Raw genomic sequence first — 24430 nt, 5'->3', positions numbered from 1 at the left:
CATTTTAAGAAGCAGATATATTAGACTTTATCCGTGGAAAAGAAGGCCCTACTAAGAGACGTTGAAAGGGGGGTGTAATTCTGGTTTATGGCGGCTACTTGACGTGGTTCTTTGGACATAGCTTACTTCTTTTTCAACCTGCGGTCCTTCTCAGCCTGAGTTCCCAGCTTGCCCACACCCATGTCCTGGCCAGCCATGTCTGGGTCCATCATGGTCGCTGAAAGAGGGAGGAGGAAAAAGACAAATAGTTGTTAATAATTGTTGTTTTTAATGTGCTATAGCTTTCTTTTTATGTGCTTCTATAATGATTGTATACATGGTTTTTAAGGAGTTTTTAGGATTGTCATTTCTCAAATAGTTTAGCTCCGTCTCTTGACTTTTCTTTATCACTTTATTACAGAAAGCTCTGCTTGCACACCGCGCTTTTTGCACTGTAGGATTTTATTATATGGTGTATATGTGTTTGTGTAGGAACATATGAACATATGTATGGATGTATGTGTGTTTGTATATGTGTGTGCGTGTGTGTAGGCTACTTTTATTTATGAAAATATGTCAATACATGTGCGTTTTTGTGTGTTTCTGTGACGATAGGCAGTCTGAATGTTTTTGCTGCCGTAACAAAAGCAATTTCCTGGAAAAGGATTAATAAAGCTTTTATCTAGCTGTCTAAAATAATATTGAGTGCAAAGGGTTAGCTTAGGCAGGCCTGGAAGTCAAGCAAGCTATTGGCTAATCACACTCCTGCTGCCATATTTAAAGTACTCTAGCCTGGCAATGCTTTGCTTCTCCCTCCACAAAGTGCTTCTTGCAACCTTCCTCCACCCTAGCTCCTCTTTTATACCACATCTAACTTAATCAATATCTGTTGTCACTGATGCCTGCTCTGCTCTTGGGTATTTGCTGCTTCTCTTCCTGCCCTAGGCTTTCCTTTCAGGCACAGAAATGGCAGGAATGTGTGCAGTCTCTGCTTGATGGTTTCCATGCTGGCTTGTGGAAAGGTAGGGGGGATACTTTTCATTTTTAAGGTCTATATTTTAGCTACCAAAGTCAAACACAAGAAGCTGGGGGCAGACAGAACCCTCTGCTAAAAATGGTCCTGTAATATATTTTCTTAAAAATCAGTTTCTATTGTCCATATTTGTATAAATTTCATAGTAATAAGAATAATGATTCCAAATGATGTGATCTCATTAATCTGGAGTTCTTTGCTGTGACATGAAATCTGCAAACAACCTGCTTACTGGAGTGATAGATAAACCACATTTCACTCGGGACCCCACTGCCAAGAAAAACCCCTGATTTGTGGTTGGACATATTTTCTTTATTAGTAGTAATTAATTTGCACTCATTGCGGTTATGCATATTTGGTGGTGTAGCTGTTCTGGGATCACCCTGCCCTTCCATGAGTCTACATGGAAAGCATTGGAAAAGCGGCTCGTAGAGGGAGCAGCAAAGCATATCCAGGCTAGAGCATGTAAATATGGCAGCATGAGTGTGGACTCAGCTGTGCTAGCACTAAACGCTCGATTAAATATGTTGATATAATGTTAGTGGACAACAACATTCAAAACAAATGTGCTTTTTTGGATTTTAAACTAAGAAGAGTCCTTTTTACTCCAAATTAATACAATTTTAGTTGTGTACCAAGCCATTACAATCAACTCACTTTCTTTCTCAATGGATACAGTGAGTGTAATGTAAAAAAAAAAAAAAGGAAAAAAAAAAGTTTGCTTCTGATACATTTGATGGACACATGCCATTATTAGGTGTATCAATGTCACAGACATAACCCAGAATTTCAGAACAGATAGTGTCCAATATGTTGACTAAAAATGCTAATTCTACCCTTTTAACACAATAAAAACACAAATTTGGGGTTCTTATTACAAGTAAACCTAAATATTTAGTCATTAACTATGAGGAATATTATCATACAGTACAGTACATTTCCATTGCCCACCTTGTGGATCCACCATGACCTGTCTGTGTCCTAGATGCGCCAGTCTGCCTTTCTCCTTCTTTCCAAAAAGCCGTCCAATAGAGGATTTGATTCCCTTCTTCTTCGGCTGTTTGTGGAGCGAATCCGAGCTGCTGGCTACGCTGCTCAGAGCGCTTGCCTCAGCCTCCAGAGAGGCCACAATCCTGACAACAAACACACAAAGAAAACACAAATAACAGATCACTATTTCAAGGTTGACATTTAAAAACTGCCACCATAACTCGGTTGATGGTATGTTAACATGAAGGGCACTGGGGGAATGTTTTGTTTTGGCACTACGTGACTCGATTTGCCATTGGTTAGCTCATTTGTGAGTTGGTTGAAGTTCAAAATAAACTCTGGCACATGTGAAACCCTTTCACCAAGTTGGCTTGTAGTTTTTCTTCTGTAAAACTTCCCCAAAAAACATTTTTCCACAAAAAAATAGACACTGAGTAGTGGGCTTACTGAGACATACCTTTCAAATGGGTAAAATACACCTTCATATCTACATAATGTTTTTCTTGTAACCTTGCTCTATGTTGATGTTTTTGCCCTTCTCCATGTCCTTAGAAGAAAGTCTGTTATCTCTTAAGTATCCTGAAATATCTGCTGCTTTTCCCAGCTTTATTTCCGAGCTTATTTATTCATTCTGACTACTGCAGACTCATTTGAATACAGTTGTTGCAGCCTGAGTTTTAAGTATGAAAAAACACTGAGATTATCTTTGCAAGTGCTTAAAATGATTCATGGAAAAAAACTGCAGCTAAATTGGAAGCATCTAAGTGGGAAGTAGTGCATCTCATTTTCATCCAAGACAAAAAAACAGGCCAAGATAAGACGCCTACATTAAGAGAAATCTAGTACATCAAAGATAAGATTTAACAAGAAAGAGAAAAATTCACAGCCAACGAAGAAATATCCACTCCAAAACTACTTCACAAAATTAGATTTCTTCCATTTTTTAGGAGTGTTTGTGCAGCCGAGTCTTACCCCCGTGCATCGTTGTGTGATGAGGCTGGCAGTGTGTGTGTCATTCGGACGGTGCGCGGCGTGGGAGGAGGGGAAGTCTCGCACTTGATGGTGGCCTTGTCTTCACGGCCGTCTTCATCCACCGCTGCTATCTGAGGGACGAAGGCAATGAGACAGACATTAGATATGATCCTTGACTTCTAGTACAGTGATTTCCAATTGTTTTTGCTTAGCTAAGCCTCTCCTGGACCCAACGGGAAAAACTAAACCTCAATTTTCATTGTTTTCCTTTTTCAAAATACCTACATACACTTGTCTTGCCAAAAGATCAATATACAGTATAAACTATTTCATTATTATGGTGGCATATTAGGGCCACTGTAAAACATAAAACAATAAAGAGGATCTGTTAATTTTAAAGGAAAAAAAATGAAAATTGTCAAGTTAAAAGTCTGATTTATTAAGGATTGGATTATGGATTTATTATGTTTGATGGGAAGGTAAACTCCAGCTTTTAAAATTGAAACTGCAATAAAATTGTAGCCTTTTCAACTCCCAGTGGGTTAGCTTAAATCAGCTTGGGCACAAATTATTCACCGTGACTTTTTTGTTTGCCATGGAACAGGAAGTAGTTCTTCCAGAGTCTTAAAACACTCTTAAAGCCATAAATCTTAGCAGAATGGATTAAAATGTGTCAAAACAGCACTTGAGAAAATTACAATAACTCAAAAACCCTATCCACCAAAATTTTTAATGTAATAATCTAACAAATGTGATGAATTACCTACAAAGGTACTAGCAGTTGCCTTCTGCAAATGTAATAATTAATATAAAAATTACACATTTGCAGGGATTTGTTATGGTGGGAAGGTTAAAAAAAAATCACAGTCTCTCAAAACTGTTTTAAACTTTCAATTAATGTAATATGAAGATGAAAAATAAAACTTGTGGTCGTTGTTGTGGCCTTTGTACATCTGCCAGTGGGTTCAGGTCAGCTCAAACTCAAGTCACGTCAAAACATGAAGAAGTGGTGTTTATTTTTTGCCATGAAACAGGATTTTTTTAGTCTAAAAACACTCGTAGAGCCCTGAATAATAGCACAAATTCTATGAATGAGAGCAGGAGTGGATTGACATCAATTTTGGGAAATTCTGCAAAATAAAAAGAGGTCTCTTGAATTTAGCCCTCAGACGGGGTTCATCTGATCCACATAAAAGTCATTTTACAGTTCAAAAAGAGTAGACAAAAACATAACTTTTTTTGCAGGTGAACAAAACTCACAGAATAAGACTGTGTGTGCTGTCAAAGTTTGATGTCTCTTTCTTTTAAAGCAAGTTACTGTGTCTTAAACATGAAGGGCACAGACATTCTGATACAGAAGTCATATTCTGAGGCAATGGGTGACTGATGTTATTGAAAGAAAAATTAAAACTGGCCGGGTGAACAATTTTATTGTACCTTATTTACAATTCCCTCAGAGGGCTGCTTTGACACATTTGAATCCACTCTGCTAACATTTATGGCTCTACTATTGTTTTAAGACTCTGAAAAAACTACTTCCTGTTTCATGGTGAACATAAAAGATCACCATGACTGTGTTTTTTGATGTGACTTGGGCTTAAGCTGACTTGAATCCACTTGCAGTTGAAAAAGACTACAACAAAGAACTATTATCACAAACATTCCTTTTTCATGTTCTTATTACATTTATTTGCCATAGGCAATTGCTATTACATTTGTGGGAAATGTGTTACATCTGTGGGATTATGACATTGAAAACTACAGATTTATATTATATTTGTGGTTTCTCTGCAGTAATTAAATTTGCTGGTGAAACATTGGGGTTATCCACCCACTGTTCGCTGGTTTCGTGTAAATTCATGACTGTATTATGGTGTAAACTTGTGACTTCAAACCTTGACATTTTTGAGTTTACAATGTCAAAATATACAACTTTTTAAACTCAGACATTTAGAGCTTTTTCTTGTAGATTTATATTTTCAACTCAGAAATTCTCAGACAGTTTCTTTTGGTTGGCCTCAACATGCTGTTGCACATGGCTTTCTAATCATACATATTTCTTTTTAAATACAGCACATGTAATATTGACGGCATCAGATAAGACAGGGCCCTGCACCCCCCTGAGATCTTTGGCGGATCCAACAGCTGTTCTAGAAAACCCCTTATTTATCCAGGGTGGCATTGCATAGGTTTAATAAACAGTGAGGTAATACAATAATGTGAAGCTTTGTGTACCTTTCTCCTGTGTTTCCTCAGGTCGCTGGGCTGTTTGGCAGAAAGACAACAAAGACGTTGATCAGTACCCATGTTTTCATGTTGGTCATATATGAAAGATCTCTAACTTATTTATAAAATCATCACACCATTAGACACTCACAATCCTCTTCCAATCAATACAGAAGAAAAGAAGGATTGGTAAACAGGTCATTTGACTAATCAGTAAAAACAAAGCATCATTCCTCTATAAGCCTCTGATAAACGGCACATATACATCCTTTTTGAAGAGGCGTAGCCTATGTGATTGTTCTTGTTCTGTCTGGGTACATCTGCAGTGTCTGACCCCAATGTATTTTTTAAGAGAAAGTGAAATATATTTGTGTATTTTTGCAGAAACTGAAAGCTGTCCCCTTTGACTTCAGTGTTAGAAGATGACAGCTGACAGTGCAGCACAGCTTCTGTCACGACTCTCTCTGCAGGCTCACTTAATGCAGCATGTCTTCAAAAATTCATGTCTTCTCTGGATGTAAAGCTTCACACGCAGACATACAGTTGGGCTGATTTTGCACCTTTTTTCTTTATATAGCAGTGCTACTGACTTGATGCAGCAACTTCTGTGGATGTACAGTATTTGCACGAGAGAGTGAGAAATATTTTATACACTATACATCTGTCTTCCAAATGTAGTTCTGCTTCTAACAAAAGTCTCAGCTCCGTGCAAGTACACATTCAGACATCTAAACATAAAATCGTGACTTGATTGAAATGAAACGCAGCTGGGAGATGTGACGACAGTGAATGCTAGGACTCTCAGGCTGCCAATCACAGCACTGCAGACTCAAGAGACGATGAGAAAACTTTGAAATCTGGGAAAACTTTTGAGTTTAGTGAGGGTTAACCTTAAGGACTCTCATCCCTTCTCAATTGTGTCAAATACAAATGCCAAACCAAACCCAACCCAACTATACCCAACTTCACCTGACACCACCAAACAATTCCCGTCCCCACAACCAAACCAAACCTCAGCCAACACACCCTAAATACAACCAGGCCCGACCCAGCCAAATGCAACCTTACCTGACCTAATGATACCTAAACCAATCAAACTCAACATAACCCAACCAAGCCCAAATCAACTCAACCTTACCTATTTAAGTCTACCTGACCCAATCCAACTCAACCTAACCCAACCAAACCAAACTAACCAAACTTAACCTAACCTAAGCTAATCCTCATAATCTCACCTAACCAAACCCACTCTAATCTAACCAAGCACAATTTAGCCAGGTATTACCTAACCCAATCCAACTCAACCTGACCCAACTAAGCCCAAATCGAACCCAATGCTCGCTAACTGAACCCAACCTAACCCAATTCAGCAAAACTCAGCCTAACTTAGTTAAACCCGACCTAACGCAACCAAACAAAGCCTAACCTAAACCCATCTCCAAATTTCACCTGACCCAAAACATGTTAAGTCAAACCAAGCCCACACTGGAAAGATAGAACTTAATGTTACCTAACTGTACCCAACTCAACTGAACCCAACCATGCCCAACCAAACTAAATCTTATCCTTGCTAATGCTGCCTACCTCAACCCAACTCGTCCTAGCCCAGCAAAACTCAGCTCAACAAGTCAAGCCAAACCCAACCAAATAAAAAAAAGAAATACAACCTAGCCTAACTGTACCTACTCCTTCAACCCAACTAAATTAATTCAACCAGCCCAACCACCTTCCCCCAACTGCAACTTACCTTAACCTAACACTAACTAACCTAACCCAACTCAATCTAACCCAACCAAATACAACTCAACTCAACTCAACCAACCCTAAAGCTACCAGAGTCAACCCAACTCAAACTAATCCAAGCAAATCCAACTCAACTCATCCTAACCAAATGCTACCTACCTCAACCCAACCCATCCTAGCCTAGCAAAATTCAGCCCAACCAAGTCAAGCGAAACCCAACCAAACCAAATGTAACATAGCCTAACCTACTCCTTCAGCATTATCTAACCCAACCCAAACTAATTCAACCAGCCCAACCCAACCAACTACAACTCACCTTAACCTAATACTACCTAACCCAACCCAACCCAACTCAACCTAACCCAACCAAATACAACTCAACTCAACCAAACATAAAGCGGCCAGACTCAACCCAACCCAACCTAACCTAACCAAGCTCAACTCAACTCATCCTAACCAAATGTAACCAAACTCAACCTAACCTAACCCAGCAAAACTCAGCCCAACCAAGTCAAGCCAAACTTTTTTTTAATTCACATAACCTTACCCAGTTCTCACCACCTTACCTAATCTAATCCAACCAAGCCAAACTTAACCACATGCAGCCTAAACTAATGTTACCTAACCCAACCCACCCACACAAGGCAGTTCAGATGACTCCATTCATCTGGAGCATGCTCATAATACCCTACTGTGAGGCGTGTTGTCCCAACCCACAGAGTCACAAATTCCCACTTATGGCATATGGAAGGTACGAGACAGAAAAAAAAAAAAAAAAAAAAAACACTTCACACAGAGAGTAGTTTAGGTGACCCCAATGGTCTGAAATGTGCTTTTAACACCTTCCTGAGGGAGATGTCCTAGAACATGTTGACACTGCCAAAATTTACAGCTGCCAAGGTAAAAGGTAAGCTACAATGTTCATTCAAAGATTCATCTACTTGTAATGAATAGGGGAGCTTAAATGTTAACTGCTACTGGAGACCTTATGATGCTTATGCTTAGATGCACATTTTAATCTACAGGACAAAAATTTTGAAAATGCATAGTACTTACCAGTGTCATAACACCCATGCGCTCCATGTCCCGTGCCGGACTTCGAGGATCAAGCTTTGGAGTGGAGTGTCCGCTAGGTGGGGAGGAGGAGGCAAGGGAGGAGGCGGTGGCTGAGGCAGTGATGGAGGCTCCATGGTGGTGCATTCGAGCCAGGTTGAGTCCCTCTAGGCTGACGCTGGCTACACGGTTTTCTATCTCCTCTGCCCGTAGCTCCGTTGACTCCTTCTCCTCCTGGATGAGCCTTTTTAAAGAAAAAGAGGGGCAAATCAGAGGTATGAGATTTCTTTCTTTTGCTTCAAGTGTAATTGATTTTCTGATACATACATCAAATTAGTGATGCAGTAAAGCAAATCTGGCAATGACTCAACAAACCAGCGGCATGCTTACAGGATTATACGACTAAATATACAAAGAGGTGCTAAATTTGGCACAAGATCCTCTGGGTGTAAGTGACCAAAGTAGAACTTTTTTCCATCTTTCTTATATTCAAAGATGGATCACTGGATTAAATAAACTATTATCTTAACATGAAAATGACAATGAGTCTAATTCTGAAAATCAGTTTCCTTTAATCCAATTCTAATTCAGGAAAACACATTTAAGCCCAACCCAACTCAAACTTATGGTACCTAACCTAATGCTAGCTCAACCAACCCAACCTAACCTAACCTAACCTAATCCATCAGAACTCAGCCCAACTGAGCCAAGCCAAGCCCTGCCCAACACAACTCAGACTTACGGTGCCTAAAGTAATGCAACCATCCCAACCCAACTCAGCCAACCCTAACCTAATTTGTCACAACTCAGCCCAAACAAATCAAGCCAACCCCAACTCAAACCAAACCACACCTAACCTTATCCAGTCCCCACAACATTGCCAAACTATACCCTACCTAAATCAACCGAAACAACCTCATCAACTTCATAACTTAACTTATGTTACCTAGCCTAACCCAACTCAACCTATCTCAACCAAGCCTAAACAATTCAACTTAACCTAACTTCATGCTACATAACTCAACCCAGCCTTACCAAGGAAAATTCAGCCCGACCAAAGCAAACCAAGCCCAGCCCAACCCATCTCAGACTTACAGTGCCTAACCTGATGCTAACCTTACCCAGCCCAACCCAACCTAACCCAGCCTAACCCAACCTAATCTAATCTACTCTAAGCTAACCTACTCTAACCTAACCTAACCCTAACCTAACCCAACCCAACCTAACCTAACCTGACCTAACCCTACCCAACCTAACCTAACCTGACCTAACCTAACCCAACCTAACCTAACCTAACCTAACCTAACCTAACCTAACCTAACCTACTCTAACCTAACCTACTCTAACCTAACCTAACCTAACCTACCCTAACCTAACCTACTCTAACCTAACCTACTCTAACCTAACCTAACCTAACCTACTCTAACCTAACCTAACCTAACCCAGCCTAACCTAATCTACTCTAAGCTAACCTAACCCTAACCTAACCCAACCCAACCTAACCTAACCTGACCTAACCTAACCCAACCTAACCTAACCTGACCTAACCTAACCCAACCTAACCTAACCTAACCTAACCCAACCTAACCTAATCTACTCTAAGCTAACCTACTCTAACCTAACCTAACCCTAACCTAACCCAACCTAACCTAACCTAACCCAACCTAACCTAATCTACTCTAAGCTAACCTACTCTAACCTAACCTAACCCTAACCTAACCCAACCCAACCTACCCTAACCTGACCTAACCCAACCCAACCTAACCTAACCTGACCTAACCTAACCTAACCCAACCTAACCTAACCTAACCTAACCTACTCTAACCTAACCTAACCTAACCTACTCTAACCTAACCTACCCTACCCTAACCTAATCTACTCCAAGCAAAACTAAGCCCAACCAAATCAAACCAAACCAAACCCTATGAACTGCAACTAAACCTAATGCGGCCTAACCCAACCGAACCCAGCAAAACTTAGCCCAACCCAATCAAACCAAACTTCCAATCTTCACAACCTTACCCAAACCAACCCAATCCAACAAAATGCAGCCTGAACAAATGTTACCTTACAAACCCAACATGATCCAGGAAAACTCAGATTCTTTGTGTGTAAGTGACTAAACTAGAACTTTTTTCATCTTACTCATATTCAAAAAAGTATCTCTAGATTATATAAATTTCCATCTTAAATTTAAATTAAAAATTAGCTTCCTTCATCCCAATCCTAATAAAAAACTTTAAGTAAACAAAGAGATGTTATAATAATGTGTTTGCAACCAGAAAATAAATTAGGACCAAGGGTTTATGGTGTTGTTGTCCATGTGTAGAATGGACTGTGAGATCAACAGGTGAATTGGAGCAGCATCAGCAGTGTTGCAGACGTTGTGCTGTACAGTCATGGTGAAGAGGAAGCTGAGCCAGAAGGCTAAAATCTTAATTTACCAGCCAATCTTTGTTCCTACCCTCACCTATGGTCACGAACTCTGGGTAATGACGGAAAGAATGAGATTTCGGGTTCAAGCATTCTAAATGAGGCTCCTCAAGAGGTGGCTGGATTCAGCCTTAGAGACATCCAGAGAGATCTCGAAGTAGAGCCGCTGCTCCTTCGGCTCAAAAGGAGCACGTTGAGGTGGATCAGGCATCTAAATAGGATGCCTCCTGGTCGCCTCCCCGTGGAGATCTTCCAGGCGTGTCCAACTGTAAGGATACCCTGGGTTGACCCAGGACTTGCTGGAGGGTTTACATATCTCATTTGGCCTGGGAACGCCTTGGAAGCCCCCAGGAAGAGCTAGAAAATGTTTATAGGGAGAGGGACATCTGGTTGGACTTGTTTAGCCTGTTTCCACTGCGACCTAGGCCCCAGATAAGCAGAAGAAAAGTGGATGTATGGTTTATGCTGTTTGTGGTAATACACTAGCAAGCTAGAAAGAAATTTCCAACAGACCCAACCTGTTTACACATTAGATTAACTTTATGTATCCCATTAAAGTAGGAATTTAAACGTAACTTCATGCTTTATTTACACCACTGTTTGGCACTTTGTTCTTTCTTTCTCTACTAATTTGTGCAGCTTGTTGGGTAACACTTGTTCATGATAACAAAGCCCATTTTATTTCCTGGAAAGCAGTGTATGAGCATCACTGCTACAGAGTTCAGCTGAATCATCTGGGGATGTTCAGAGGAGGATTTCTACAGATCTGCCTAACAAATCCCATTAAACACCATCAGTATAAAGCTAACTCTCTAATTAAAAGCCACAATGGGGAGATTAAAAGGCTAAAAGTCAGGTCATTAGTTACAACGCACCCATGGTCAAACTTTGTAATTAACCGAGAGCCTGACTCCTTGAATTCACGATGGCTATCAGAGATTTTCCTGAAGAGAAATGCAGTTCTGTGCCTGTCGATGAGGGTGTAAATTAGCAAAGACCAAAGGCACATTAAGAGCCCTTGAAATAAAGCACAGAGTAAAGATGAGCCTGGGGTTATGAATAGTTATCAGCATGAAATAATTACAGCGTTAACATGCTGACCAGACTTAGCATACTAGAAAGACAAAGAGCCATTTGCAGCCAAATTCAATAGAAAGGCTGTACAGACTTTTCCAAGAAAACTAAATCAGTATGTTCTGAGACATTTGCTGAAGCATATTTTGGCAGCCAGTTAAACATATTAAAATAAATATTGCTGGTCACTTGATAGTTGAAATATGCAGACAGTGTTTGGAAACTTTCCCTATGCTACTTGTCTTAGCTTTAGTGGTTCATGGCATTGACTAGCTTGCAGAAGTGATGTTTTTTATTCAAAAAGAGACAAAAAAAGAGCAAAAAAGCTGCATTGGATGACTTCTTTTTGACCCAAATGATCTCAAACATAACAGGAATATTCTAATGTGTATCAGAGATGAGAAAACCCTGCTGTTTTTAACTAAACAAGAACTGCATTTTTTTTGTACCGAATCTCCTTGTTGATGGCGTCCAGTTGCTCCTGCAGCATCATGGCCAGAGTTTGTGCGTCGGAGTGGCCACTGGGTGACAGCAGATCCATGGAGCTGAACAAAGTTTCCCTGTCGTCATCGTCGATGTCTGACATCTCCGTGTCGCTCTCGAAGTGGTGACCTCCAAGCACCCCAAGCTGCTGTGAACGCCATTCATGCTCCCCTAAAGATTTAGCCTGGAAAAAAAAAAACAAGGACTAAAAGGTAAGACTGAACCACGTTTTTTTAGCTCAAGTGTGGTACATGTAATGGACTTAGAGGCATTATTTCATCAAAGTTGGATAACAGTATGGGGCTGTTTTTCAGGGTTTGAGATAGGCCCTTTATCTCCAGGGAAGGCCAATCCTAATGCTTCAGCATATTAGGACATTTTGGACAATGCTATGCTTCCAACTGTGTGGCAACAGTTTGGGAATGCCCTTTTAAAACTTACAACTTACCACAAAACACTCCACTCTTCCAAGAAGAGTATTCCATATTAAAGTACATGTATTTGAATACAATGTCATTACTGTCCTTGCTGGTGTAATGATCAGGTGGTCAAACACTTTTGCCCATTAAGTGTATGCGAAATACTTTCAATCAGTTAAAAGTGCCTTAAAACACACAGAACATGTTGCAGGTTTTAGGAATTTTGCAAGATAGAAAAAAATATACATTTACAAAGCTAAATTATTAAAAAAGGCATGGCTGTATCATTTTAAAAGCCAACAGGTATCAACCATTTACATCTCTGCCATAGTCTGCAAAACCTAACACATGTTGGCTTCCAAAATGATCATGTCATAACAAAGACCCTATAAGAATTTCCTTACTTACTGTCACAGTTTAAATGGTACACATTTAATCCTTGGAAGGAAGATGTACAGAAACCACTTTTTCTTCAGCAATATGCTAATCATTACAACTGACATGTACCCTGAGGAAAGTTGAGAGGCATTTTTTAAAAGAACTGTATAGAAAAAGTCAATTTCAATGCTGATATTGCAGTCTGCTTTCGTGGCTCATAAGTAGTATAAAGTCTTAACTTTTTGTTACACTAAAGTGCAGTGGGGCTTTAAAATGTAGAAGTTCTACCACAGTAGTATCTATAGTTCTGCTAAGACAGCTTGTAGGCTCACCTTGGGTTCTCGCAGACCCATCCGACCTCTCCTCGGCCGGCGGATGACCTTGGCTGAGCGGTAGTGATCCGACTGGGTTTCAGCCAGAGATCCCAACGAGAATCTGAGCTCGGCTGACGTGTCCAGATGAGACCTGAGAAACAGACTTATCATGAATACCACATCTTTAGTTACATACTGTAGCGTGTGCCTGAAATAAACCATCCTCAGGGACTCCGCATGGGCTGAGAAACTGATACAAAACACGAGACACAACAGAGATTTCATGGTAAAATTCACAGTTACGCAGACAGTAAACCAATCAGATCTCTCATTTGAATAGCAAGTAGTCACTTCTGAGGGATCAGAGCTTGTTATACGTGCTTGCTTGGCTAAATAGGGGAGATTAAAGCTGACGCTGACAACACATCAGCGCTGTAATATTAGAACTCCAAACAGCATGAAAAGGAAGCCAGAAAACTTCCAAGAATAGATGCGGAGAGTTCAGTGATAGCAGGGCTAACAATAGAGCAGAGGAAAAAGGTTTATCAGAAACAGATGAAATTACAGGACTGCTACTGAAGAGAGAATATCTATGTTCTGTTAATTCATTGGCTTTCTTTTATATAAAACATACATTTTGTCAATTTTAAAACCTGTACTCCTGTACTGCATCCAATCCTGTGTTTCAGAGTTAAATGTCCATGTCCTCTTATATAAAGGCTGGTGGATGGTGAAATTCTTTGAGTCTGACTAATGTTTTTTGACCCATCTCGGTTTCTTGCATTTGCTTTATTGTGTGTGTGCTCCAGAACTCCAGTGAAGTGAACGTAACTTTAGTTTGAACTCATTTTTAAGAAGCATCAGAGTGGCAAGTTTAGCCATTAGAAGAAGCACAAAATGCCTCTTTTAACCCATGTAAAACCTGTTACAAAATATCTTTTTAAGCCTTTGCTAAAGCTGGACTGCAATGTTTCAATGCTCTAATGTAAACTGTTATTAGCATGTCCAGCTAACTAGCATAATTAAGGAAGCATTTTAATTATTTTACATTTAACAAAGTTTTCTTTGTTTCCATTTTTTACATCTATTTTTTTTTTAATATTTAACTATTTTAATACCAAGAAAAAGATCCTTTTACCTGACTTTAGCTAACTTAAGCTTTTTTTCTTCTCATTTGGGTAAAGCTTACAAAATTGGCTAGAAACGATGGTAATTGCAGGGGCCCAACAAAAGTCTATTTCATGAGTTCAAGGTTCAGTGAAACCTCTGTACATCTACAAATAAAACATGCTAAGCATAGTCAACCAACCTTGACAGGGTGGGTTCTGTGAGGGAGCCTGCCCTCAGTCTGAACTGGTCGAGCTCTGATCTCAGTTTGTCAATCTCTTCTGCAAGTTGTGACTGTGCAAAACAATAAAACAGGACATTATTACAGGAAATGTAAGATATGGAATCCCCAAATCTTTGGAGCTCATACTAATTTCCTGTTATCTGCTACTTACTTTTTCATGAATGGACTCCTCATACTGTTTTCTGTAGCTTTCAGAATCTTGGATTAATAAATTCTGCAGAGACAAAAATAAAAGAAACATCAGGTTATTATCTCTAACTATACTGGACAGAGCTGATATTGATTCTTGTCTCTCATGGTGACAGTCATCTTGAACCTTCTCTTCCAGAGCTGCCATCCTCTCCTTCAGATGGAGCTGAAGCCTCTCGTTGGACTCGGTGAGGAGTCTGTCCACTGTGTCTGAGAGTCGCTTGTTGTGCTCTTCATTCATCTTTTCTCTCTGTCGAGCCTGGGATAGAGTGAAAGATAGAAGTGAAGTAAATACTCATGACTGTTAGAGTGGGTACAAACACAGGCTGCAGCCTTTAGAAGAAATGTCAGCTGAAAAGGTAGTTACTCTGAAGCAGTGGTTTCACATCCATTTTGCTATGAATCCCTGAATGCTAAGCAGAGACTGTGTCTAAAACCATACTTTTAAGTAATGTAGTCCCATATTGTACTGAAGCAGCTCTTAGCTGCAGCACATATCAATGCTCTCTAATACAGGGTTTAAAACTGTTTTTGTCCCATGCTATTTTTGGACATTTTACTCTTCTAATTGCGTAAACAAGATTATGAACATCTTCCTGATGTTACATTTATATTTTCATACAGTTTACTTTTCCCCCTCCATCTGGGTGTCTGTCATTTGAATGTGATCTAAAATAAGACATGGATTAATGCATCACTTGTGAGTATTTTACAAATCATCTATCAGCAGAATGTGTGAAACATTGATTTGGCCATGTGTCAGTGGTGATAAATCATTCAATCGATGTGTCATCAGTCAGTGTCGCCTGAAGCTGTCACTTTCCGCCAGGAGTCTCTGCCTGGTTAAAGCCGACTGGCACGACGCCTCCTCCGCCGTGACTCACCCGCAGCAGCTCCTGGTTCTTCTCCTCCAGCTGGCACTCCAAGTGCCTCATTCGCTCCTCAATGCTCCCGTGACGCTCCTCCGCCTACACACAGATCACAGAAGAGACAAAGACAAAGAGGGCACGATGATCTGCTGCTGATCTGCATGACAGCCGACATGAAAGCAGCGACCCAAGCCAAAGCCTCTACCCCAAACTCAGAGATGGAGATCTATTGTTTCAAAGCTGAAGAGAGAGCTGGTTGATACATAGAAGGAGAATGGAGAATACGGAGGCCACCGAAACACAGAATGGTTGCTTTTCATTATGCTAATTTGTGCACCACATAAGACAAAAGGCAAGGAGAGAGGAGTTAGAAGTAAAGATGATAGCAATACTTGACGACAATGTGCAATACTTAAAACACATTTTTAACTCTGTGAGTGATAATTAAATGGCATCAAATAATGAAGTAGTTAATTTTCAGCTTTTTTAAATTTTACAATGTTTCAGCCAATAAAAACAGCTGTGTATGCCTTTCGAGAAACTAATAGTGAAATTATATGGAAAACTTTAGTGGCCAAGTTTCATAAAATTCATTCATCAATCCATCCATAAACATTAATACATCTACCCAAGTTTCCAACTTCGCCGTAGTAACCATCCATCCATGCATACATCCGTCCATAAGTCCATCTATCAGCAGAAAAGTATCTACTAAAGCATCCAATATTGCCATAGAAAGCTATACATTGACGATGCATCAATCCTTCCATCCATCCATTCGTCCATCCACTGGCATTAAAGTGTATACCCAAGCATCCAACTTTTTCCATAGCAATCCATCCATACATCCACCCATGCATCAATTAACATCAAAGTATCTACCCAAGCATCCAATTTTGCCTAAGCAATCTATGCATTGACGATGCATCCATCCAACCATCCATCCATCCATCCATTGGCATCAAAGTGTCTACCCAAGCATCCAACTTTTTCCAAAGAAATCGGTCCATACATCCACCCATGCATCAATTAACATCAAAATATCTACCCAAGCATCCAATTTTGCCTAAGCAATCTATGCATTGACCATGCATCCATCCAGCCATACATCCAACATCCATTGGTCCATTAACCGTCCACCCACCCGTCCATCCATCCATCCATCAATCCATCCATCCATTAGCATCAAAGTGTCTACCCAAGCATCCAACTTTTTCCATACCAATCCATCCATTCATGCATGACTATGCATCCGTCCATCCATGCATCCAATCATCCATCCGTCTACTATCCTTCCATCCATCCATCCATCCATCCATCCATCCATCCAACAATCCATCTATGCATAGATCAACATCAAAGTATCTACCGAAGCATCCAGTTTTGCCATTGCAATCTATGCATTGACGATGCATCCATCCATCCATCCATTAGCAACAAAGTTTCTACCCAAGCATCCAACTTTTTCCATAGCAATCCATCCATCCATCCAGCCATGCATCCAACCATCCATTGGTCCATTAACCGTCTGTCCGTCCATTCATCCATCATCCATCCATTCATCCATCATGCATCCATTCATCCATCATCCATCCATCCATTCATCCATCCATCCATCCATCCATCCATCCATCCATCCATCCATCAAGTAGCATCAAAGTGTCAACCCAAGCACCCAAATTTGCCATAACAATCAATCCATTGACCCTGAATCCATTGAGCCATGCATCCAACCATTCATCTGTCCATGCAACCATGCATCCATCCATGTTTATATCCTTTTTTCAAAATATGTTACATCTATCTATCCATTCATTCATCCATCCATCCATCCAACCATCTTTCTAAATATGATATAACAATCCATCCATCATCCATCCATCCATCCGAGCTTGCTAGAATATCATCCATTCTTTAAATATCTATCCACTTCATCCATTCATCCTTCCCTTTATTTATCCATCCAACTACATCCACCCATCTTTGCATCCATTAAACAGTCACCAATTTACTTGCACATTCATCTGTTTACTGAACACCTATCCATCCATGCATCTATCCATTTACATGAATCTAAGATGTGTAGAAGACACTGGTGAGGACATGTTAGCATATTGAAAAGCACCATCAATGAAAGAGGAAGAGAACTTCTCCAGCACTGCCAAGTTTGAGCTCCAGCCAGAAGTGCCATGCAGCTGTCCCTTATAGCTTTAGAGCAGAATCCCAGAAAACTAAGCACGCTGGCCACCAAACACCAACCATACAGAAGAAATCTGCTCTCTACATGAGTTAGCAGCAGCTTTGGCACCCTGAGAGACTACCTTCCTAAGAATGGAGTTCATGTCTTGGAGTTTAGCTTCCATAACAAAGTGATAATCATCGGGGGAGGAAGAGGAGCTGGAGTCAGACTACGAGGCCGGGGAAGAGGAGAGGGACACGTTGAGATGTCATGACACTGAAAGTCAGGCAATCTGTGTCAATATAAGCATAAGTTGTTGTGTACCTTTGTTAGAGCTGCTATCCTCTGAGCGAGTTCAGCCTCCACTTCAGGCAGCGTCTCAGCCTTCCTCATGGTCTGCTGCAGCTTCTGCTCCGCTAGCTCCAGCCTCTCCTGTAGCTGTCTGTTCTTCTCCTCCATCTGTAAACATCAACAGCATCAAATATGGTGATCCGACAGATATGTGGTATAAAAAACAGCAAGGCCTCTGACTCAGGCATAATAAAATACTTGCATTGTCAGCAGAATTAGGTTTCTTTTTGATAGGCTGTTCAGAGAAAGTCCTTTTCTTAGCATTTGGCAACATTTTAGTCAAGTTTGCACTTCCTCCAGATAAGAAATACCTCTATGATTGTGGATATCCTTATTTTTGTTTGTCAAATGTCAGCAAGGCATCCTCACCTGGCAGAAAATAGAGCCATATCTGTCTTTAAAGAAACTTGGACCAGCTACTAAAGCTTTGGCATAGTGTCAGCCTTCACATAAAACCATAACTGAGTCAGAATAGCAGTGACTGCATTCGCCAAGAGTGACAGTGGAACTATTACTCATCACATACCAGTAATTGCTCTGATTAGGCATTCAGTTACAGTTCTTCTATGTATAAAGGAGGAAATCAAACCCAGTTATGAGTGTCATAAATGTTGCGTGTTAAGGACATTTTTCCCTGCCTTCTCTGGGGCTCTTATCAGTTAAAGGCTCATTTTTGGGGGGGCTGTTTTGTCCGCCTTTGCCATCAGTGACAGATGCTCCACTCCCTGAAGGATCAGGCCTGGCAGCTCAAAATGCAATAAATAGACCAGACAAGGCTCAGACAGCTGTGTTGTAGCGTGTTAGCGACATTATCAGCCTTTACTCCAGCCACTGTAGGAATAATAGTGAGTTTTGCACAAGATATCCATGTTTTTGACTAGTTGCTCACCATTTCCTTCCCATCACATCAGTTCTTAGCACATAGGCTAATGCTACATCCCCTAGCCTTTAATTTATGGTATATTCAGATGTCAGTGGATGCTTCCTGGTTGGCTCAACATTAAGAAAACTTATCACACAGACAAATGAATTGTGACTGCATTTTCAATAACCCTTCCAAGTCTTTTTTGTTCATTTTGAGGGTGTTTCTGCCCTAATTTAATTACAAATAATGCTAATGATTATATACAAGCTATAGGTGGCGCTCAGCAAAGAAGTCCCTAAATCCAGTTTAGTCCTTAATTTGCCTCCACAAGTCAACCATTCCAACTGAAGGGCAGAAAAAGCCAACACATCACCAGGGTTGTCAAATGGGAACTGCCTGAATCTGCTGCCAGATCATACTTGTGTGTTCAAAGCACCCTGCAAAATCTGGGATCCCTGATTTCTGCACCGGTCTGTTTATTTAGCTATTATTTTCTACATAACTCGCTAGCCTCTGTGCTGTGGTACTAAAAAAGATCTTTCCTTTTATGTTTAAGAGTGAAACAGCTCTAAATTGCTTTAGATCAGAGGACTCCTTCTCCTTGGGAATATTGATTGCCACTGCTCTACACCATCGATTCTGTCTCCCACACTAGCCTTAGGAATTGCCACAGAAATCTAAGGACACCAGGCACTTTTGTGAACCCGGTAGGGGGCTCCATTTGGTCCTGGGGATGAAGAGGCCTTTGCACGCCTTACTAAAGCCTGCACCTCCTTCCACCTTGGCAGTCCTACATCCATACAGAACTATATATCTCCCAAAGGTGGCATGTCAGCTGGAAGACGAAACTATTATTTTCTGGATCTGAAAGAGTCTTTCTTAGGCCATGTCCACACGGAAACGAATTTTAGGTGTATACGCAAAAGTTTTTTGTCGTATCAGCGTTTCATCCACATGGAAACGGCATTACAGGTTACTGTAAATGAAACTTTTTGAAAACGGGTCCCAAAGTGCATAAATCTGTAAACAACTACCGTTTCGTCTCCATGTGGATGGCTATCTGCATCGTTCTTGAAAGGATTACATCACACATAGTGTAGCTCACTGAAGACGCATGTGCGCGTCTGACCAAAACAACAATGGCTGATTACAGGGTTGTGTTCGTGCTGCAGACGTTACTGAGCTTGTTATGGCTTTTACCGCAAAATCTGACGCTCCTTAACAACCAACGCAAAACGCATACACCAGATGTTCTTATATCAAATGCGGAGAACAACCAGAAAGGCAACTAGAAGAAAGTTTGTGTCAGTTTTCTGTGATCTTCTTCTCTTTTGGTGCATTCCTGTTGCAGCGTTACAGCGTTTTTTTGAGGGAAAGTTGTTAAACTTGTGGAAGTTTTTGCTTCCAGTTGTAAAGTGGCAATTGTAGATATTTTTAAAGATGAAATTAAGTACTAAATACTGTAGTTTCCCCTTTATCAAGCAAAATTAAGCTAAATTGATCTAAGCTAAGCTAAGCTAAGACTAGCAACTCCTGTATTTAAACCATTCAGTAAATGATTGATATTTGTTATGTATTTTTAATGTTTGATATATTTAGAGTGACACATTTAAACACAAGAAGTTTCTTGGATTTTCTAAAATTTGAATGACTTTTGTCTTCTCGTTACCATATCTGGGGCTGGAGGCAGTCCACCCAAACTGTCAGTATATCTAAAGAACTCTTTGAGTGATTTTCTTAAACTTTGCACAAATGTCCACTCTGCGTCAAAGATTAACTGGTCAGAATTTGGAAGTCAAAGGTCAAGGTATCCTCATGTTCATCTCTTGCTTATAAGATTTCTATAAATCACACTTGTACAGAAAACACCACGGCCCTTTTTCTTTACCCACCACTGCACTCTCACTATACAGCAGTGTTAAGCCTCATGAAGACATTAAACTACCAGGCAGCACTTATACCTCAAAAACATCGACACAGTAAAATTAAGCAAAGAACCTTCTACAAGAAAGAAAACATGTCTTTCTTTAACACATCCCCAGCATTTAAATAACTTTCTTCACAGTGAAGCCTGGGGTTGTTTTTGGGTCTCATGGTGTGAGAACTCGTGATTACTTCAGCTAATATTAGAGTGACATTTGTCCTCTCCTTCCAGAGCTCAGCTGGCGTTTAAGAAGCACTCAGGAAAATGTCACTCAATCCTCTATAGTCAGGAAATTTATGTAATTGGATGAAGTTTTCCTTTTGAGAAACTTCTGTGAATCAGCTCATTTCTGAGTATTGTGGGAAATTAGTCTGAAATTTGACTATGAATGCTCCATTTCTAAGCCATCTGGACAGCTCAGTTTTATGGATTTTCTAGCAAATTACTTTTAAACTCTTTTTTTTAGCTGTTCTTTTCTGTCTTTGTTACACAAAAACCTGTACCTATAGGACTCAGACTTTACTATAATGATCACATATTTTATCAGAAAACAGTCATTCTATTTGACAACATAAATTGTTTTTATTTGAATACTTTTTTTAATTCAAGAAATATATGGATTTTGAATAACATTTTTTCTGTTTCATTAAATTTTCATTTTCTTTTTTATAAAATATTAAAACATTTTACCATTGACTTTTAGGGCAACCATAAAACACTTTTTCTTAGATTCAGCATTTTTTTTAAAGATTTTTCTTTGTCCTTTTGCAATATCTCTGTGACGACAAAAACTCAGTCCTTTTAAATGCGTTTTCTTTTAACCCCTTAAAGCCTATTGTACCATATTTGATACACACTTTTCTGAGACCTCTATCTAATCAACATGACCATTAAATTACTTAAAACCTTTTGGATACAGTCATATTATTGATAAAAATACCATCCAGTGGATTATCAGTTGCCAAAACACTTTATTTATGAAATATGATACAAAAAGAATATTTTTGAAATTCATGGCAATTTTTCTTTTTTTCGATTTTGATAGATGATTGAATAAGCATTTCAGTTCCAACAATAAAGATAATTTTTTGGCTATTATTTAAGTTATCAGGCTTTTAGGGGTTAAGGTTTAAGGTTTAATTTATTTAACAGGACTGTGCAGTGACATTGAATATTTACAAAAATAAAAAGATGGCTGCACCAGATTTAGCATAAAGCTGTTTTCCATCTGTAGTCCTCACATTAAAGACAGACGTGTACTGAGTGCAAATAGACAAAAAAATATATAAAATGCAGGTGGTGCGTACCTTGAGAGATAAGAGGCACCCACTTCAAAATGCATAATACAGTAAAAAAATTGCAACAATCCTCAATGAGCAAAATAATGTGGTTTTCATGCGGTTCATATTTTATATTCCTGTAGTGTTTCATATGTTTCAGTAAGGACAGTGAAGCTTCTAATGATTATATTTGATAGGTTATTTCCTCCTATAAGTGATGTCGTTACTGCAGGTTCTGATTGTCAATTAACTGATACACTTTTATGTAAACCTGATGTCCTGGCATTTATGTTGCATTTCCTTCTTTAATTAGGCAGAAAACACAATCAGTCTTGGTTATCTCTCAGGATAAAAATGACTCTCTGGATGATACAGACCTGTCTGAGGAACGCCTCCTTATTGGCCAGCTCATTCTCCAGTTTGTCGTTGATGTCGTGCACTGATGTGGACTCTCGCTGAGCACTCAGGTAGCGTTTTTCCAACGTTACGATCCGCTCCTCCATGTCCTCCTTCTGACACATGGCCTGTATGCAGAAACAAACAGTTAGGGCAGTCACGGGATACAGAATAAAATAAAATAATGAGACGATGTGACCCCCCACTAACCCAATGAGGAGACAATTAAACCATTTCCTTAAATGTCTTCCTGCTTTTTCAGATCACAAACCTTTCCTTGAAATCATCTGCAGCTCTTCTTGTTTAATTCATTTATTATTTTGTAGATATGAATTATGCAATTCAATATCTGCACAGGCTTGTTTTATACCGCTCTGTAATTTCATTACAACATATAAATTATGCAAACTAATTAAAGCAGGAATTTCTTAAACAAGGCTGCATAATGTTGTCATCGCTGTGTGAGCTGGAACATGACAATTAGGCAGCTGCTAGAAGATTAAAAAAAACAAAAAAAACTCAAGCTTTATCTAAGAAAGCTAAAATTACAGCCATTCCTTTTCTCCCAGAAGTCCTCAAGCAGTCACTTATCTTGCAATCCAAGCAGAAAACAGAGCTTCGGGCTGTTTTTTTAATATTTCTCCAAATGTGACACAATAGTGTACACTTTATCTCTTTAAAACCTTTACATAAGAAAGATGAAGTCACATTCCTTTGCACAGAATCCATCACAAAGCGTATAATGGAGACACTAATCATAGCTTTAAGTTGCTCCATATGACAAGGGGACAGTATAATCCACACTGGTAATGAGATAAATGCAAAATTCTGCAAAATTGAATGATTAAGCTTCATTAAGTGGAAGCTTGCATCATGAAAGAAGGCCCCTACCCCCATAATGCACCACTGTCTCAGAAGCTCTGAGAGTTAATTTCCTACATGTAAGTATATATGATTTCACAATGAAATGTTACACAGTTTATGTCACTGAATCTGTGGTTTTAAGAGAGGGCAGAGTAAACTCATGACACCAGAGTGGTGCTATAATTGATGTGCATTTTGTAGGCTTATGTTTGGGTCTTTAATTGACCATATTAATTAACACAGTGGCTGATCTACGGCAGTGTTATGAAGTCATAGATAAAAGTAGCTCATGCTGCTGTTCCAAGTTGTACTGGAGATGTTCCTTGGTGACACAGTAATATAATATCCCATGGTATCTAAAAATAGCAACAGTATCCCTTTGATTACAGTCATGAAAAATCTGCTGTGTAATCTGCATGCTTTAAATAAACGCCTCAAGAGTGTGTATCAGTTTCTAGCAGCATCAGTCCCTGAGTCAGAGGGGTACCGGGAACAAAAGGTTGGGAAATACATTGCATGATCTGGCGTGCAGAAACTTTTACAGCAACATTTACGTATGGGTGGTAAAGTAATGTCCTGCACCAGGTCAGTGAAAACGTGCAGCTATGGGTAGAAAATCTAATTATATGATGTCGAAGTTGAAAGGCATATTTTTGATGAACACTGATCTGATCTGTTCATTTAAGCGTGGACATAGTTCAGTCTGGAGCCATGGCGTGTCCATTCCTAAAACAAAAGATGCAGAAAGTTGTCTGCACTGCAATCAGACTTCTGTGCACAGCTATCTGCTAATTCATTCTAGGCTGACATGACAGGCATGGAACAGCTCCATTGAGTTTTTTTTTTTTTTAAGTGAAAGCCTAATCGCTTTGTTTCTGTGGTAGAACTACCAGCATTTTCATCTGATGCCTTTACTCAAGTTTTGCTCCAGTATATGTCAGTGAAACACCAGTTTTTAATGTAAATAGATATTTTTATATAGGTAAAATAGATATTTTAAGAGCTGAATTACCAGAATTCATACAACTGAAACCACCACTGTACAGGTGAAACAAAAAGGTCAGG

At 39.6% G+C, this 24430-nt stretch overlaps 1 protein-coding gene across 5 annotated transcripts in view; it reads right to left on the bottom strand.

Annotated features, from left to right (window-relative positions):
- The window catches only part of ppfia2 (PTPRF interacting protein alpha 2), a 301081-nt gene that overhangs the window by 36066 nt on the left and 240585 nt on the right, over window positions 1–24430 (bottom strand). For 3 of the 5 annotated variants that reach the window (XM_041780667.1, XM_041780669.1, XM_041780668.1), the window contains exons 8-21: window positions 22483–22629; window positions 18010–18144; window positions 17828–17914; window positions 15522–15605; window positions 14765–14896; window positions 14600–14662; window positions 14407–14498; window positions 13116–13248; window positions 11953–12170; window positions 8000–8240; window positions 5210–5239; window positions 2975–3105; window positions 1964–2145; window positions 127–217 (exon numbers count right to left, since the gene is read on the bottom strand). In XM_041780667.1, coding sequence (XP_041636601.1) covers window positions 127–217; window positions 1964–2145; window positions 2975–3105; window positions 5210–5239; window positions 8000–8240; window positions 11953–12170; window positions 13116–13248; window positions 14407–14498; window positions 14600–14662; window positions 14765–14896; window positions 15522–15605; window positions 17828–17914; window positions 18010–18144; window positions 22483–22629 — 1766 coding nt within the window. The remainder of the gene's footprint in view (window positions 1–126; window positions 218–1963; window positions 2146–2974; window positions 3106–5209; window positions 5240–7999; window positions 8241–11952; window positions 12171–13115; window positions 13249–14406; window positions 14499–14599; window positions 14663–14764; window positions 14897–15521; window positions 15606–17827; window positions 17915–18009; window positions 18145–22482; window positions 22630–24430) is intronic. The other 2 variants (XM_041780670.1, XM_041780671.1) reach the window with 1 other exon arrangement.

The sequence above is a fragment of the Cheilinus undulatus genome, linkage group 23 (genome assembly GCF_018320785.1).
Source record: "Cheilinus undulatus linkage group 23, ASM1832078v1, whole genome shotgun sequence".
In the NCBI taxonomy this organism is placed as follows: Eukaryota; Metazoa; Chordata; class Actinopteri; order Labriformes; family Labridae; genus Cheilinus; species Cheilinus undulatus.
The sequence above is the reverse complement of the archived record's forward strand: the minus strand, read 5'-3'. Positions and strand labels throughout refer to the sequence as shown.